This window comes from Ictidomys tridecemlineatus, chromosome 8 (genome assembly GCF_052094955.1).
Source record: "Ictidomys tridecemlineatus isolate mIctTri1 chromosome 8, mIctTri1.hap1, whole genome shotgun sequence".
In the NCBI taxonomy this organism is placed as follows: domain Eukaryota; kingdom Metazoa; phylum Chordata; class Mammalia; order Rodentia; family Sciuridae; genus Ictidomys; species Ictidomys tridecemlineatus.
Genome location: NC_135484.1, coordinates 74,463,534 through 74,480,797, shown reverse-complemented (window position 1 = coordinate 74,480,797; position 17,264 = coordinate 74,463,534). Strand labels below are relative to the sequence as shown.

Genomic DNA, 17,264 nt, shown 5'->3' with positions numbered 1-17,264 from the left:
CTACCAGTTCAAAAAAATAGGTGGCTAGATTTTACCCTTTCTTTGTTTAATGTTTTCAGGAGAATAGAAAAATCTAGCTTCTTCCTTGAGTTTACCCTTTATAGATAAGGAAATTTAAAACTCCCAAAGGCCAAAAATCCCCATTTGCTTATTCAAGTCCTTTCAACATCAGACTTTGTACTTCATGGCTTCTTCTGCCTTTTAAAAAGCTTGATTCTGACAAGCAAAAGCTACTCTCAGCTCAGAGAAGAGCTAATTATTAAACCAAAGGGCTTCAACTGGTGAAGAGCAGGGCTCAAATCCTGGCACCCCATCCAGTAAGGGGCTGTGTGCCATGGGCAAGATGCCCAGGTCCAGTGGTCCTCAGTTTCTTTATTCATCAGATGAAGTCGTGTCTTTCTTATTTTTTTTTGTCTGGGACTCAGAAACAAAATAGATGTTCCTAAGGAAATTTCATGGCCAACCCAAAACGTACACACATATGGTTAAGAAATGTGTACTCACAGTAGGTAAGCTGGATAAAATCTGATTTCTCCTCCAGAATTTCCCCATTGTGAGATCTGCTTTAACTACAGGCTTCCTCCCTCGCCCCCCTCCCTCCTTCAATCCTTCTTTTCTATTCTAGATGCAAGCATCAAAGCAGACATTAACAAATGGAGAATAAAATTGGATAATTATTCTACCCAAGAACTGGGGAGAACGATTGTCTATCTGGATGGCTCTACTCAATCATGCCGCCGTAAAGAGTGTAACATGGGCAACTTGATCTGTGATGCTATGGTGAGTCCACTGCAGGGGCAGAGAAGGGAGGGAAGGAAGATGGGGAGAGGAAGGAAGATGCAATTAGGGACAAACTGATAGTTGCAGAATTGGGGTTTTCTTTTACAAAAAAAAAAAAAAGACAAAAGCTTGGCTGATTTTGCACTGAGTAAGGTGGCAAGGTGCCTGGACCACATTGGGTGACAATTACTTTACAGAAATTAAAACCTCTATTTTAAAGTGTCCTTCTTGAATGTCTGAATTTGGGGTATTATTTTCTTTCTGTAAGATGAGCTAAGGACACAGATAAACTCAGCCAACCTGAAGAGAGATAAAACACATCTGTTTTATCTCTAACTTGGCAAGACTGATTTTCTCTGATCTGTTCACTTGGCTTCAGAGAACCTGACCTTGTGTCTCTGAAACCTCTTTCCCCAAATGACAGCACAATTATTATCATAATAATAAGTCCTTTACCAAGAGTGGAACAAGATTACCCCTGAGGAGCATTTGTGTGGGGGCAGACTGGCCTTGGTAGCTTCCTGGGAGTCATGCTGAACTGAGGTCTCCCAGGTCAGATACACCACTCCCACAGGCTCACAGGGGCACCCAGGAGTCTGTTCCTTTGTCAGGGATCAGCATGTAGTGCCCACTGCCCTGTGCCTAGAATATAATCACACCCAATAAAGGTTTGCCAAGTAAATGACAACATTCATGCTTTTAAAGATAAGAACCATACTGGCTCCTCAGCATCCTGCAGTTAGTGTGAGGGAAGCCAGTTTGTACATGTTTAGAGAAAAATCTAAAGAAGCACCCCAGTCTGTTAGCCGGGCTTACCTCTCTGTTAAAAAGGCAGGGGCAAATATAAGAGAACTTTTACTTTCTGGACTGTATTTTTTTTAAATCATTTTATTTCTTGTAACTAAACATATTTTATAAAATTAAACATATATTTTATAAAATAAAAGTCAGAATGGATCTGATTTCCCTTTTTTAGAACACTTTCTCTGTGTCTCCAAAATTGCCAGGTTGGGACCTGGCTAGGGACATACACATGGAGGCTGGTTTCTGATAAGCATGAAGTCTTGTACCGAGCGGGCTTGAGGTCCCTGCCTGTCCTGAAGGAGACTATGAGGAGCAGCACTGCAGGCCAGTCCACACTAGAGCCATCTCAACACCAGGACTACACCTTGAGAGACCATTTTGCTAAGGCCCACCAGCCTGAAAGGACAGGGGTTTTAGGAGAGGGGGCCAAGAGCTTCCCATTCCTAAGAGTCTAAAATGGGACTGGTCACAACATCATATTTTTGCTTCTGATTAACAGAGGATAAATAAACTAGTTAAAGATAAGTAGTTTAATAATTGTTTTATGACTAATATCGCATAAAACTAGTTCTGACTAATGACAGTTGAGGAATCTCTGGGAACAGAGAAGCAGGGAAAGAACAGTTTTATTTTCTCAGGAGAACTAACCAGATTCCTGGAACTGATCCTGAGGAAGAAGACTCAAAACAACTAATGTATATTTTTGCTATTATTGCAGATTAACAACAACCTTAGACACCCAGATGAAATGTTCTGGAATCATGTGTCCATGTGCATTTTAAATGGAGGTGGCATCCGGTCACCAATTGATGAACAGAACAATGGTATGCTCTCCAGGCCCAGCATCCCTGGCTTTCTGACCCACTTCCCTTCTGAGGTCCCTGCACTGATACTCCTCTGCTCACCTGTGCAGTCAGCCATGTAGCAAAATGTCAGTGTCTTGGTTTGGGTTAGCTGTGAGTCCAAAAGACACACACATGCATTCTCATATGTATTCACACATAGACACAGCAGTGAGGGTTAGCAGAACCCAAGCTTGGTCTACATTTCTGACTTGCAAAGCTAAATACTAATTGCTGCTGATTTATGCAAATTATTGACAGCCTCCACCTTGGCATCTGGAAAGAGAAAGATATAACTACCAGTCTCTTGTGCTAGAAAAGATATACAATTGGTTTAAGTTGGTATTTTAGCATATTTACAGATATCCAAGATTATATCATATGGTAAAACAAATTGACAAGACAGATATATCCATGACACTCTTGATATACTGTCAAATCCAATCATTATTAGTGTAAGACCCAGAGCTCATTTCATTGTCAAACAGAGACAGGTGGCAGAGACATACTGCCTGTCCAGAGAAACTGAGCAAAGGATAACAACCTACTAGAGATACAGCCCTAAACCTGGATATCCAAGGCTAAGCCACAGCTGTTAGTGAGCTCCACCCCTGCTCAATGTGGACTGTAGAATAAAGGCTTTTCAGTCCATTCCTTCCATAGTTGTTGCTCTAACAGCCTCATATCCCCCTAACCTCCTCTGCTGACCCTGAGAAATTTGTCTTAGGGTAAAGAGTTTTCTCAAGCTACTTTCCTTCTTCCCTCATCTGGGATTGCCTTCAGGCACGATTACCTGGGAGAACCTGGCTGCTGTGTTGCCCTTTGGAGGCACATTTGACTTGGTCCAATTAAAAGGCTCCACCCTGAAGAAGGCTTTTGAGCACAGTGTGTATCGATACGGCCAGTCCACAGGAGAGTTCCTACAGGTGGGCGGTAAGTCACCCATCCAAGGTGATACAGGATTTCTTGATAGTTGGCTCATTTTTGTGCTCACCAAGACAGGACCTCTGTGACCAGGCTTGTTTGGGGTTTCCCCACCCAACACCTTTACCTCATTTTTCAATGGTCATGGACTCTTAGACCACTGAGATTAGGCTAGGATCAAAGCCCCCAAACAATAGGCAATATTTGCTAAATCTGAATTGGATCTTAGATGGGCCCTCCACAGGAACTGACCCACTAAACATGAAGCAGGTCTTTTGCCTTAAGGTCTATTAAAATCTTAGTTGTTTAAACATTCAATATTCTTTGTTAAAAAAAAAAAAACTCTCCTCTATTCTAGTCATTAATTGCCTGGAACCATGGGGAGGCTCATAGGAATGCAGTGTCTGGGAGGGGAAGCCTGCACAGGCACTGGAACCTGACTCTAATCCTACTATGACCTGGCAAGTCCTCAAGTATCAAGTGCAATGAGAAAAACTGTCTCACTATTTTCTTGGATTACACTGAATATTGAACAGAAACAAATGCTTGTCATATCAGTAAGGGTTTCTGAAATGATTTCTCTAATAATTAATTTCACAGAGCAGTGAATTAATCCTTAATCATCTTATTTTACTCCAAGACCATATTTTGCACCCAGTTTTTGCCTTTAGGTCACAGTGGCCCCACTTGACTTGCTTTGGCGAGTCTTCCCTTTGCAGAACAAGTTGCTGCAGGATTGAGCAGCTGCAGGATGGGGTCCTGGCCCACTGTCTATAGGGTAACCTGACATCCAGGCATTTTCCCAGGAGGGAGCTAAGGAAACAGCAGGTCTGATAGTTTTGGCAAAGTGCTGGGTAGCTACATTCTTTTGTGAAAATCACCCAATCCCTATTTATTACGTTTTAGTCTTCAAAATTATTATGAATACTCTGTACCTCTCATATGTTTCTGATTTTCCAAGCCACAAGTTACTGGAACAATTACTCAATATTTAAAAACTGGGGGTGAGGAAAGAGTTGTGGTTTCCCCCTGCAGAATCAACCTTGCCCATTCTAATCTAGAGCCATTTTCCCTTCCTGTGGTTCTCACGTCTCCTAGAGGGTATCAAGGATGAAGCTAACCAAGAAAGGGCAGCAGCAGTGTCACGTCCATTCCCTTGATGAAATTTCACTTAAGTTTGAACTAATGGAGAACCAAGCCTAGTTCCAAATTCCAGATGTAGGCCAAAATCCCCTTCTTAGTTAATAGAAGTCTCTGGTTGGATCCCGTGAAAACATATAGATTCATTTATTTTCTAGGAATCCATGTGGTATATGATCTTTCTCGAAAACCTGGGGACAGAGTGGTCCAATTAGATGTCCTTTGCACTAAGTGTCGAGTACCCAGTTACGAGCCTCTTAAAATGGATGAGGTATATAAGGTGACCCTCCCAAACTACTTGGCCAATGGTGGAGATGGATTCCAGATGATAAAGGATGAATTATTGAAACATGACTCTGGTAAGTAGACCTGTCTCTTCCTCTCCTTATCCCAGAGGTACTCAGGAACTACAGAACTGGGCTGGGAAGAGGAGCTACTTGTGGTACTTTGCTATGTTGCTGACTCCCTCTTGGTTTGCTTTGTTTGTTGGAAAACAGCATCACTGCATCCAGGAAGGCAAACATATCCATCCAAACCCAGGGAAAACCTACTTTTAAAACAGAAATGCTTAAAACTTTTAACTACCTCTAAGCCACTATTTAAAGTGTGAAATATAAATAAGTCTTGCATTTATAGAAAAATCACATCTCTGGAACTTTAGATTTTACATGGAAGACCATCATATTAAATAATCTAAATTTTCTTTCTTTAATTAGCTTTCACTGTGAACAGGTCAAGTAGGAGAGGATGGGTAAGTCCCTCTCTTCAGCACAGTGGATTAAAGGAAATTTTATAAGAACAACCCATACCTGATGTTAGATGACATTTTTCTCATTGAGTATCTTTATACACCAGCCCCATTCTTGGAAATCCAGTTGAGAGCCATCCCACGTTCCTGAAGTCCACTGACATAAAACTCATTTCCCCTTCCTTTTCCTAGGGCAGAGAGCAGCACACTCACGACACACATACAGCTTCTTTACCTCTCTGGGAAGTTCACCCAGGTTTCTCCTTAGCTTTACTATGGTGGGCTTGCCATTTTATTTGTTTATTCTGAGGAGAGTAGGAAATGGAGGGTAAAAGCAGAGGCAGGCCAAAGGAGGCAACCTTTGTGGGAGAAGAGGTGTGTCCCCTTCTATCTGTTCCTTGATAGAAGATTGAAAGGCAGGCTTCAAAGCCTCACATGACACAAAGAGGATGTTGGCTGTGCATCACTGAGCTCCACACTGATGGCTGTTGGAAGAATTACAGAAGTCCAGGAAGCTCTGGGACCTAAGGGTTTTCTACACATTAGAATAGTTTGAGGAGCATTTTAAATTAAATACCAATGCCCTAGACCTAGCTCTTAAGAGATTCAAATTTAACTAGGTTAAATTACAATCTTCCAGCAATTGTAATGTAATGACCCAGGGGTGAGAACCACTCAGAGAGTTCTTTACCTTTGGGAGTGCTCATTTCTAGATAAATTTGGGTTTCCATGGGTATGTTATAGCTATAAAGTAGTATTTCTTTATTATTTCTTCCCTCTTTTGGAAATGAAACCTCCACCATCCCATCAATTCTGTGAAAATAATTTTGAGTAGGCAAGCAAAAGGAAACCACTTTTATTTCTCAACTATTTGCTCTTGACCCAGTTCCCTAATGCCCTTTGTTCAAAGGATATGTCATGATCTCTCTTGAGACATCTTAGATCTGAGATATCTCTACTTCTCCCAGTTACCCAACATTGACCAACAGGCACATTTCACATCTGGAACATCAACACCAAATCCTTTGCATTTATAATCATCAGTGTTCTTTTCTAAGACATATTATTGCTGGAATTAACTTCCCTTTTATAATTACAAAGGGCTTTAAAGAAATATATTTTTACATCCCTTTTCTCTGTAAATTGATAATTACTTTCTCTGTAGATTAAAAAAAATATGTATTTTTCCAGGTGACCAAGATATCAACGTGGTTTCTCAATACATCTTAAAAATGAAAGTAATTTATCCAGCAGTTGAAGGTCGGATCAAGTTTTCTGCAGGAAGTCATTGCCATGGAAGTTCTTCTTTAATATTTCTTTCATTTTTGGCAGTGATCCTTGTTTTATACCAATAGTCAACAAAATCTCCTTGCCATTAATGTGAAACTGACTTTTTTTCTGAGAGATTTTCAGACCTGTCTCTTAGGACCTGGCTTTGTGATAGCACAGACCTACCCGTGGGCTCCTAGAAGCTGAAGCTTAGAGCATTGTGAACACAAGAGACTGATATCATCACTCAGGATCAGCAACTTAGTGAACAGATAGAGAAAGAAAATAAATAGGGCTTTATCAGGAAAAACCTAACCATATTTAGTTACATATCCAAATATTAATAAGAATTTAAACTATAGAACTTTAAACCATAAAAATTATTTTTTCCTTTATATCCATTTCTAATCCAACAACTTATGTTTACATAGAACTTAATAATTTATAAGGAAGTTTTAAATACATGGTCTCATTTAATACCCATTACTTTCTTTGGGGGGTTTTCCCCATTTGACACATGAGGAAACAGAAGCTCAGAAAAGGGTTGACTTGATGGAGGCTAAGGGACACATCCAAGACCAGACCTAAAATCCAATGCTATTTCAAATACATCAAGTTGCTGTCAGTCTGATACTCAATAGTCTCCTCTTTCTGACTATCAATGGCCCCAAGTTCATGGATGAGAAGTCTTTACTTCTGGTCTCAACTGGCCCCAGCCCACGCCCATTTTGCCTCCTGCTGTAGTAGCAAGTTCAATGAGTAAACACAGGATAGCACTCTCTGTCTCATCACTATGTACCTTTGATGAGTCAGCAAACAAACTGTGAAGCAGGTAATGGGAAAGACCAGAGGTTTCAAAAGGCAGTCAAGGGACAGGAGATAAAGGGGAGGGAAGAACAGGATGCCAAGACTGACTTAGATTACAGAAAAGAAAGAGCTTTATAAAGGGTGTTTAGATGTTAGATAACTATTTGCCAGAGAGGATCAGCATGGTGCTTGACAAACAGTATTGGCTGTTATTAATTTTATGAGATTCCATCAGCTCTGCCTCTGTGCTCTTTCCTTCTTTCTTCTTAACATGAGTGTCATGAGAAGAGAACTTTGTAAAATAAACTAATTCTAAACCTGCACCTGTCCCTCCCCAAGATACCAGCACTGTACTTACTCTAGTCACACTACACACATTATGGAAAATCCAGAGTTCTGGAAGACAACTGATTTTAAAAATTGTGTACACAGATATTTGAAGTCACTCTGCCTCAAAAAATAAACAATCACTGTAAGTCACTCTCAAGTCCAGATATGAGAACATCTGCAGTTAGGGGGCCCCAGACTGGATGCTCAGCAAATACCCATACTGATGAAAGAACAAATACTTCCCTAAGGTGGTAGTGGGTGCAGGTGAGCCTGCTTAGATGGCATCATTAATTCAACAAGCAATGGGAACCTTCACCTTAAAAATAGCGAGCACAGGACAGCTGGAAATTTGGAGAGGGAGTATGTTTGTTTCTCAGTGTTTACAAATATTAAGTACTTTTAAACTTTATTATAACCTTTTTATAAAGTTTGTTGCAGTAAAATAATGCTTAGTTCTGTGCATATAAGATTAGCTATAAATCAATAAATATCAATAAGAATGTACAAAAAAAATAGAGAAAGGTGCGCATTTGGGGTATATTTTTTATGCTTGGCCAGTAAACTACGATAAGTCTTAGAGCACATTTTTGTAAAGAACATTTTTGTAAGTTTTCTAAATATGTGTATATGTATTGTGCAGTGGGGTATGAGAAATGACCTTGGACCACTTTGTAATTGTAGATTCCAAACAATAAAATTGAAATATGCTCCTTCGTCTTTGGTGGTTATTTCTTCTCAGATACCTGTAACCCAAGACAACAGATTGAAGAAAAACTCTTGAAAATTTTTCACTGGTATCATTTTTCTTATCATAAGCTCTTCGCCATCTGGTAACCCTTCTTTCCCTCCTTCCACTCCAAAAATGAGAAGAAAAATGCATGCCATTTCTAAGAGAGAAAAGTAATTTTTAAAGGAAGACTACTGTGTTTTCTGGTTTTGTTTACAGAATCTAATAAAGAAATGGTTTTGAGGCCTGTACATGATTTCCTAAAAACAAAATGTCTGAGCTAGTGGTGTGGATTATAGTTAACTTAAATGAACTGGTCATGAGCTAGTGGTGTGGATTATAGTTAACTTAAATGAACTGGTCATATGCCCAAGAATCTTTCTCAAAAATTCCAGTAATGCAGTAGACTGACTTTGTTAACACCTCTATCAGCCATATTAAAACAACTTAGAGTTAATAAAAATTAAAAAACAAACATTTGGTAGCTATCTTAATCTGTTTGCACTGCTATAACAAATACCATAGAATGGATAGTTTAACAACAACAGAAATTTATTTCTCACAGTTCTAGAGGCAGGGAAGTCCAAGATCAAGGTGCTGGCAGATTTGGTGTCTGGTGAGGGGCTCATTTACTGCTTCACAGATGGCACTCACTCACTGTGTTCTCACATAATAGAAGAGGCAAGCCAACTCAAGGGTCCTTTTTGTGGGTATTTATCCCATCTCCCAAAGGCCCAACCACCTAATGCTACAATGTTATTAGTAATAGTGAATCTTGTAGTGATGCAAACATTCTGACTGCAGATAAAAAACATTCATTCAGCAGTTTGCCACAAAAAAGTAAGGTGGGTGTCTCAGAAGGAAGTTTAGATTGTTAAATTAGAAAAAGTTGCTCCTTCGGGGAGTATGACTTTTGATGGATGTATGGCTTGGCAACCATAACTATTGGCCCAAATTAGGAAAATGTTCCTTTATTAGTATTATTTTCCTGGGCTGCTACAACAAAAGACCACAACTGGATGGTCCAAATGACAAATACTTTGTCTCACAGTTCTGGAGCCTAGAAGTCTGAGATCAAGTTGGCGGTGTTGGTTCCTCCTGAGAACTCTCAGAGAGAATCTGTTCCATGGCTCTCCCTCAACATCTGGAAGCCCCAAGAACCCTTGGTTTATAGATCCTATTGTCTCCACGTCTTTACATCCTCCTCCCTCATGTCTGTCTCTACCCAAACTTCCTCTTTTTATAAGGTCATCAGTCAGACTGGATAAGGGCCCAATCTAATGACTTCATCTTCATTATCTGCATAAACCTATTTCCAATTAAGGTTACGTTCACAGTACTTAGGGTTAGACTGAACTCCTGCCATAGAACTTTCCACATCATTTGGATAGACACAACTCAATCCATAATCCTTCCCAGAATGATCAGCTGCAACACTCCTAAACCAACCAACGGATTCTGTGTCCTAAATATTTTGCAAATGAAAGGTTATATTTAATTTTTGTGTGTGTACTGGCAAAACAGGATACATTTTAGGTTCCTTTGGCTCCACTCCAGCAAAAACAAAAGGAACTAGTTTTCTTATTTAATGCAGTCAAGAAGAGGCGCTTTCGACTTTAATAACAAATTGGAGGAATTCAAATATCTAGTGAGTCATGTTTCTGAGAATCTAAGAACCTAAACAATTCACACAAAAAAACATTCAGTTAACCAATAAGTTAGTTAGGGCATGTAAACAATGAATTCACCTGTGACAAAGATGCCTGGCATACTGAAAACAGCAAACAGCAATGAAAATTATTATTCATTAGAACAGGTAGATGCAAAAACAAACACAAATCTCTGTAAGCAGAGACAGAATATTAGCTAGTTTTCAAAAATCATCAAAAAGCATAGACAGCCAGCCTAAAAAATAGCCAACAAGAAAGGAAGTGAGTCATAGCTAAAATCCTGGCACAGGTGTGGTCCTGGTATACACACACCCCTGCACTGAAAGTCCTGGACCAAGGTTACAGTGCTGCAGGGCTCACCTCCAATGCAGGGAACACCTAGGAGGGGCCTTGACTGCCCTTGTGCCTTGCTATCTTGTTTCCATCCAGATGGAAACATTTAAACTAGTTGAACCTGATTCAGGCCCAGAATGCCTTTCATAAGGTAGACACCTGACAAATTAACTCTGGCCTTTTAGCTTCCATAGTGGAAACTAACAGCCCCTCTTCCAAGTACCATGGGCTTCTGCTGTTCTAATTCTGGACAATCAAAATTGGAATGTGAACTTGGGTCAGGCATGGTAGTGCATGCCTATTATCCCAGCGGCTCAGGAGGCTGAGGCAGGAGGATCAAAGCCAGCCTCAGCAACTTAGCAAGGCCCTAAGCAACTCAGTGACACCCTGTCTCTAAATAAAATACAAAAAAGAGCTGGGGATGTGACTCAGTGGTTAAGTGCTCCCAAGTTCAATCACCAAAAAAAAAGGTGAAATGCCCGCTGTGAATACTCTAAGAATTTTCATGTACAAAAATATGTATAAAATGATATAAAAACAAAAAACATTAACTTCTGCCTTGAAAACACTATTGAGTTCTTAACTTTCTCCCCAACTATCTAAATATTCATATGTGTGACATCCAGATTTTCATGAATGCCAAAAATGCCTTTTTTAAATCTGGTTAAAAAAAAAGAACTATAATTTGTGTTTGAGTAATAAAATTATCCTTTAGGATATTTAAATTATTATTTTGTAATAAAAATAAAAATTTTAATTGAGCTTGTTTTTAATTGGATTTCTAAAAACTAAGTCATACAGATTAAGTAAATAAACTTTATAATTTGAAGAATAAACATTTTATTTTACTGATAAAATTGTAATCTTGGGGTTAGAATTGTGGCTCAATGATAAAGCGCTTGCCTAGCACATGCAAGGTGCTGGGTTCAATCCTCAGCACCACATAAAAATAAATAAATAAAATGAAAGTATTGTGTTCAACTACAACTAAAAAAAATTAAAATATCATAATCTACATATTAGCATAAATACAAATAATGTTCCTGAAAAACCTCACATAACTTATCACACTGTTAAACTTTGATTGCACGATTGCAACTTTTGTGTCATAACTAAGAAATATTTATACTCATTCCTGCTCTTCTACAACACAGATAATATTATTACTCTGCTCAACTTTTCTTCATCTAGCCTTCTGTTATTCCTCATTGAAAATCTATCTCTGGATAAAACTGAAAACATGAGGTTAAAAAATCTGAGATCCCAGGCATTACTGTAGAATAAAGTCATAATGAAGGAACTAGCAATGTAACCTGTCACTGTTTCTCTGGAACTGCAGCATGGAGAATACAGGCCACTGCTTTCTTGAATAGCTTATCAACACTTAACTCTACTCCTCCCTGTCCCATTAAGGTAAGCCCATAACAATGCAGGTAAGTGAGGCTGGTGTTACAGAGCTCATGTGGAAGCCAATAATATTCACATTTTAAATATGTTAGAAAATAATTTCTTGGATAGAAAAATGAATCACACAGACACTTCCATACTTAAATTTTATCACCTGTAATAGACTGTCACTCAGTTTGAAATAAATCAAGATATGAGTCAATATTAAAGCTGAAACAACTGCTAACGTCCATCAGGTACTAGCCGTAAGCTTAATGCCAGGCGTACCTACTTGAGGGAGAAAAATGCTTATTAGAAGTATTAATACACTGTAAAAATGACATGAATACACATTTGTGAAAGATCATTATTAAGACTATATGAATATTTTCAACTTCTAATACAGAAAATGAAGACAAAGAGTACCAGTGAGCACTTAGTGTAATTTGACAAACCCCAGTGCTTTAGAAATGCCATTCCCTCCTAAGTCTCAGCTTCCCTGACCACCTTAACCTAATTTATATTTGTCAGGGTCCACACAGCCACATCTCTTTACACTTGCCTTCCTTGCATTATTAAATAGAGTTAAAAAACAAACAAAAATGACCAATACCCACCTTTTATTTTTTAGACATTTTTAAGTTTTTAATTGTTTCCCTCACTTTCATGTACTCTGTTGTTTTGAAATGAGCTTGACGTATCATACACATTTTCTTGTTCTATCTAAAAATATACTTTTGGCCAGGTGCAATGGCACAAGCCTGTAATTCCAGCAAACTGGAGATGGAGGCAGGAGGATTGCAAGTTCAAAGCCAGCCTCAGCAAATGCGAGGCACTAAGCAACTAAGTGAGACATTGTCTCTAAATAAAATATAAAATAGTGCTGGGGATGTGGCTCAGTGGTAGAGTGCCCCTGAATTCAATCCCTGGTACCTCCCCCAAAAATAAAATAAAATAAAAACATACTTGTATTTTAAATTTTTAATTTTAATTGATAAATTTAAAAATGTATATATTAATAGTATAAAACATGATGTTTTGAAACATGTATACACTGTAAAACAAATAAGTCAAACCTCCAACCAGTCTTTAAGCCCCCTCATAATTTTTCAGTGGTTATACGTAACAGTCCCTTTTCCTTTCTCTCTCCCATCATCCGTTTCTGCTGCTCTTATTTTCCTGATATGCCTCTTTATTCCTCTGGTTTTGGTACCTGAAAGGACAAGCACGAGCGAGTGGTATCCCAAGGTGAGTGAGTGGTATCCCAGGGTGAACTGACTGATCATCTTACCTGTAGAATGGTTCAGGACCATGGCTAGAGGTGAGTGCCATGGTCTCTTCATTTCTTTCATTTTGGTAAAAGCTATACAAAAGGTGAGAGACCTCCATTACGGACCATACCCCTGCCTCCTAATATCTTCTTGTACATTTTCCCTTAGCTAACATCCCCCAAACAGTCTTATTGTGTCTATCACTTTCTTTTGCCAGGTACTGCTAAGCCATAAACAGAAGATACAAGGATGAATAAGACACATCCCTGCACTTAAGAGTGTTCACAACTGAGTAGAAGAGACAGATAACTAAATTAATATTCTCCCCAAGTACAAATCCATGTGACTATTTGTCTATATTAAAGCACTATGAAACTTGTACACATTTTTAATTTTCAAATATTTTAAAAGATAAGAGAACTATTAGAAAACTTTCCAAAAATTCATAGCACCTCATAAGTATTTTTTGAAACCTTGGAAGAAAAAATTAATAGTCTCCACTCTCTCCCCTCACTCTGGGAAGAGTCACACTCTTACTTTAGGAGATACTATGCCTCTCCTAGCCCACATAGTTCTGGCAGATTGACTAATTACAATCTGACCAAGCCCTAAGAATTATATCCTTGGTCCAAGTTATTGGCTCAAGGATAGGCAGGTGACCTGTCAAGACAGTAAGAATCCTTCAACAAGCTTTTATTTCTTTATAAATGCAGAGAGACACAAACTCTCCCCCCTGTATCATTGTGTGATTCTACCACTGTGTGTAACTGTCCTTCCCACGTGAAGATATATGAAATGACAGCCAACAAAACAAAGCTGAAACAAGTACTAGGCATATGTCCTCAGGGAAACCTGATACTATACTATTTAAGTGCTGAGTAAGTCCTGAAGCCAACTCCATTACTGCTTTTCTGTAGTTTGTACTTTTTTTCCCCTTTCTTTTTTTTAAAAGCAAGATATGTCACTTGCAATCAAGAAACTAACCTATCTCAAACTAGAAGAAAATGTCATAAAGTTTTTCTGGGCACAGGTATATATAGAGAATGAGGAAGAAGGGGAGGTAAACTAGATGATTTTAAGTAACATAAATAAAATCCTTTAGCTAAAATTGTTTTTAATTTTGTACTATTAAAATGGCTCTGATGACCTGCAGAAAGCTATCTAAAACACATTTCCGTAAAAATGAAATTTTATTGTCACTAATTTTTTCAGTACCACTTTAAAAAAAATTAAATTCATATAAAACAATTTGGTTATCTCTTCTCCACTTGTGAGAGTTCCTAAACTTGTTTCCAGTCCTGGTTGATGAACACTTCTAACCTGCTCAGGGATTCTCTGCAATTAAAGGGACCCAGAGAATAATTAGTTTTGGAAACCAAAGTTTCTTAATAGTGCAACAGGAAGAAACATGAAGACTAGAGGATTCCGAAATGGAAATGAGGACAAACACCCCATTCGCAATATCCTCAAAAAAAATAAAATACTTGGGAATCAACCTAACAAAAGAGGTGAAAGATTTATATAATGAAAACTATAGAACCCTAAAGAGAGAAATAGAAGACCTTAGAAGATGGAAAAATATACCCTGTTCATGGATAGGAAGAACTAACATCATCAAAATGGCAATATTACCCAAAGTTCTCTATAGGTTTAATGCAATGCCAATCAAAATCCCAACGGCATTTCTTGTAGAAATAGATAAAGCAATCATGAAATTCATATGGAAAAACAAAAGACCCAGAATAGCAAAAACAATTCTAAGCAGGAAGTGTGAATCAGGCGGTATAGCCATACCAGATTTCAAACTATATTACAGAGCAATAGTAACAAAAACAGCATGGTACTGGTACCAGTGGTAACAGCGGGTGGACCAATGGTACAGAATAGAGGACACAGAGACCAATCCACAAAACTACAACTTTCTTATATTTGACAAAGGGGCTAAAAGCATGCAATGGAGGAAGGATAGCATCTTCAACAATTGGTGTTGGGAAAACTGGAAATCCATATGCAACAAAATGAAACTGAATCCCTTTCTCTCGCCATGCACAAAAGTTAAACTCAAAATGGATCAAAGAGCTTGATATCAAATCAGAGACTCTGCGTCTGATAGAAGAAAAAGTTGGCTCCGATCTACATATTGTGGGGTCGGGCTCCAAATTCCTTAATAGGATGCCCATAGCACAAGAGTTAATAACTAGAATCAACAAATGAGACTTACTCAAACTAAAAGTTTTTTCTCAGCAAGAGAAACAATAAGAGAGGTAAATAGGGAGTCTACATCCTGGGAACAAATTTTTACTCCTCACACTTCAGATAGAGCCCTAATATCCAGAGTATACAAAGAACTCAAAAAATTAAACAATAAGAAAACAAATAACCCAATCAACAAATGGGCCAAAGACCTGAACAGACACTTCTCAGAGGAGGACATACAATCAATCAACAAGTACATGAAAAAATGCTCACCATCTCTAGCAGTCAGAGAAATGCAAATCAAAACCACCCTAAGATACCATCTCACTCCAGTAAGATTAGAAGCCATTATGAAGTCAAACAACAATAAGTGCTGGCGAGGATGTGGGGAAAGGGGTACTCTTGTACATTGCTGGTGGGATGCAAATTGGTGCGGCCAATTTGGAAAGCAGTATGGAGATTCCTTGGAAAGCTGGGAATGGAACCACCATTTGACCCAGCTATTGCCCTTCTCGGACTATTCCCTGAAGACCTTAAAAGAGCGCACTACAGGGATACTGCCACATCGATGTTCATAGCAGCACAATTCACAATAGCAAGACTGTGGAACCAACCTAGATGCCCTTCAATAGATGAATGCATAAAAAAATGTGGCATTTATACACAATGGAGTATCTCTGCATTAAAAAATGACAAAATCATGGAATTTGCAGGGAAATGGATGGCATTAGAGCAGATTATGCTAAGTGAAGCTAGCCAATCCCTAAAGAACAAATGCCAAATGTCTTCTTTGATATAATGAGAGCAACTAAGAACAGAGCAGGGAGGAAGAGCAGGAGGAAAAGATTAACATTGAACAGAGACAAGAGGTGGGAGGGAAAGGGAGAGAAAAGGGAAATTGCATGGAAATGGAAGGAGACCCTCATTGTTATACAAAATTACATATAAGAGGTTGTGAGGGGAAAGGGAAAAAAAAACAAGGGAGAGAATTAAATTACAGCAGATGGGATAGAGAGAGAAGATGGGAGGGAAGGGGAGGGGAGATAGTAGAGGATAGGAAAGGTAGCAGAATACAACAGTTACTAATATGGCATTATGTAAAAATGTGGATGTGTAACCGATGTGATTCTGCAATCTGTATACGGGGTAAAAATGGGAGTTCATAACCCACTTGAATCTAAAGTATGAAATATGATATGTCAAGAGCTATGTAATGTTTTGAACAACCAATAGAACAAAAGAAAGTTCTTAGCTTCTAGTTCCAAAAAAAAAAAAAAAAGACTAGAGGAATCTAAGTTTGAGTTTTATCTTCACAGTTCTCTCTCTGGCCCCAATATTCTCACCTACAAAATAGGAGTAACACTTTCACAGTTAACATGACAATGTGATACTGTATATTAAAAGCCTGGCAGATAACAGGGAATGCATTTTAGCTCCTTTCCCCTTTTATAATGTGAATGATTTATTAATTTTGTATGAACAGACTTTTATGCATCATATTTTCCTTAAATAGAGCCCACCCATTGCTATGAACTGAACGATGTCTTCCCCAAATTCATACAGTGAAATCTTAAATCCAAAAGTGACTGTATTTGGAGATAAGAACCTTTCATGAAGTAATTTGAGTTAAAAAAAAAAAAAGGTATAAAGGGTGATACTCTAAATGTGAAGTTAGCCTGATTAATTTTTCTCCTGTGCCTGAGAAACTAGTAAGAACTTAAGCTTGATATTAAAGCACTAAGAAAGCACTAAAAAACTTGTACATATTTTTAAATTTTCAAATATTTACAAAGATAATAGAACTATTAGAAAACTTTCCAAAAATTCATAGCACCTCATAAGCATTTTTTGAAACCTTAGAAGAAAAAAACAAATAGTATAACTAAATGTTTCCATTTCCCAATTATATTAAGAGTTCCCATATTATGCAATTTTGTGTCTAATAAATGATTGAAGCTCATACAAAATATTCAACCTTGACAACTTTGTTTCAAGAAAAGAAAGTATTATTAACATGGTAAGGAATTCCAAGTAGAA

At 38.2% G+C, this 17,264-nt stretch overlaps 1 protein-coding gene across 1 annotated transcript in view; it reads left to right on the top strand.

Moving 5' to 3' along the window:
- Nucleotides 1-8,357, top strand: part of Nt5e (5'-nucleotidase ecto) — a 49,281-nt gene extending 40,924 nt beyond the window's left edge. The window contains exons 5-9 of the mRNA XM_005324744.5: nucleotides 626-780; nucleotides 2,303-2,408; nucleotides 3,210-3,359; nucleotides 4,649-4,849; nucleotides 6,430-8,357. Coding sequence (XP_005324801.3) covers nucleotides 626-780; nucleotides 2,303-2,408; nucleotides 3,210-3,359; nucleotides 4,649-4,849; nucleotides 6,430-6,593 — 776 coding nt within the window. The 3' untranslated portion in view covers nucleotides 6,594-8,357. The remainder of the gene's footprint in view (nucleotides 1-625; nucleotides 781-2,302; nucleotides 2,409-3,209; nucleotides 3,360-4,648; nucleotides 4,850-6,429) is intronic.
- Nucleotides 8,358-17,264: the final 8,907 nt, after the last annotated feature.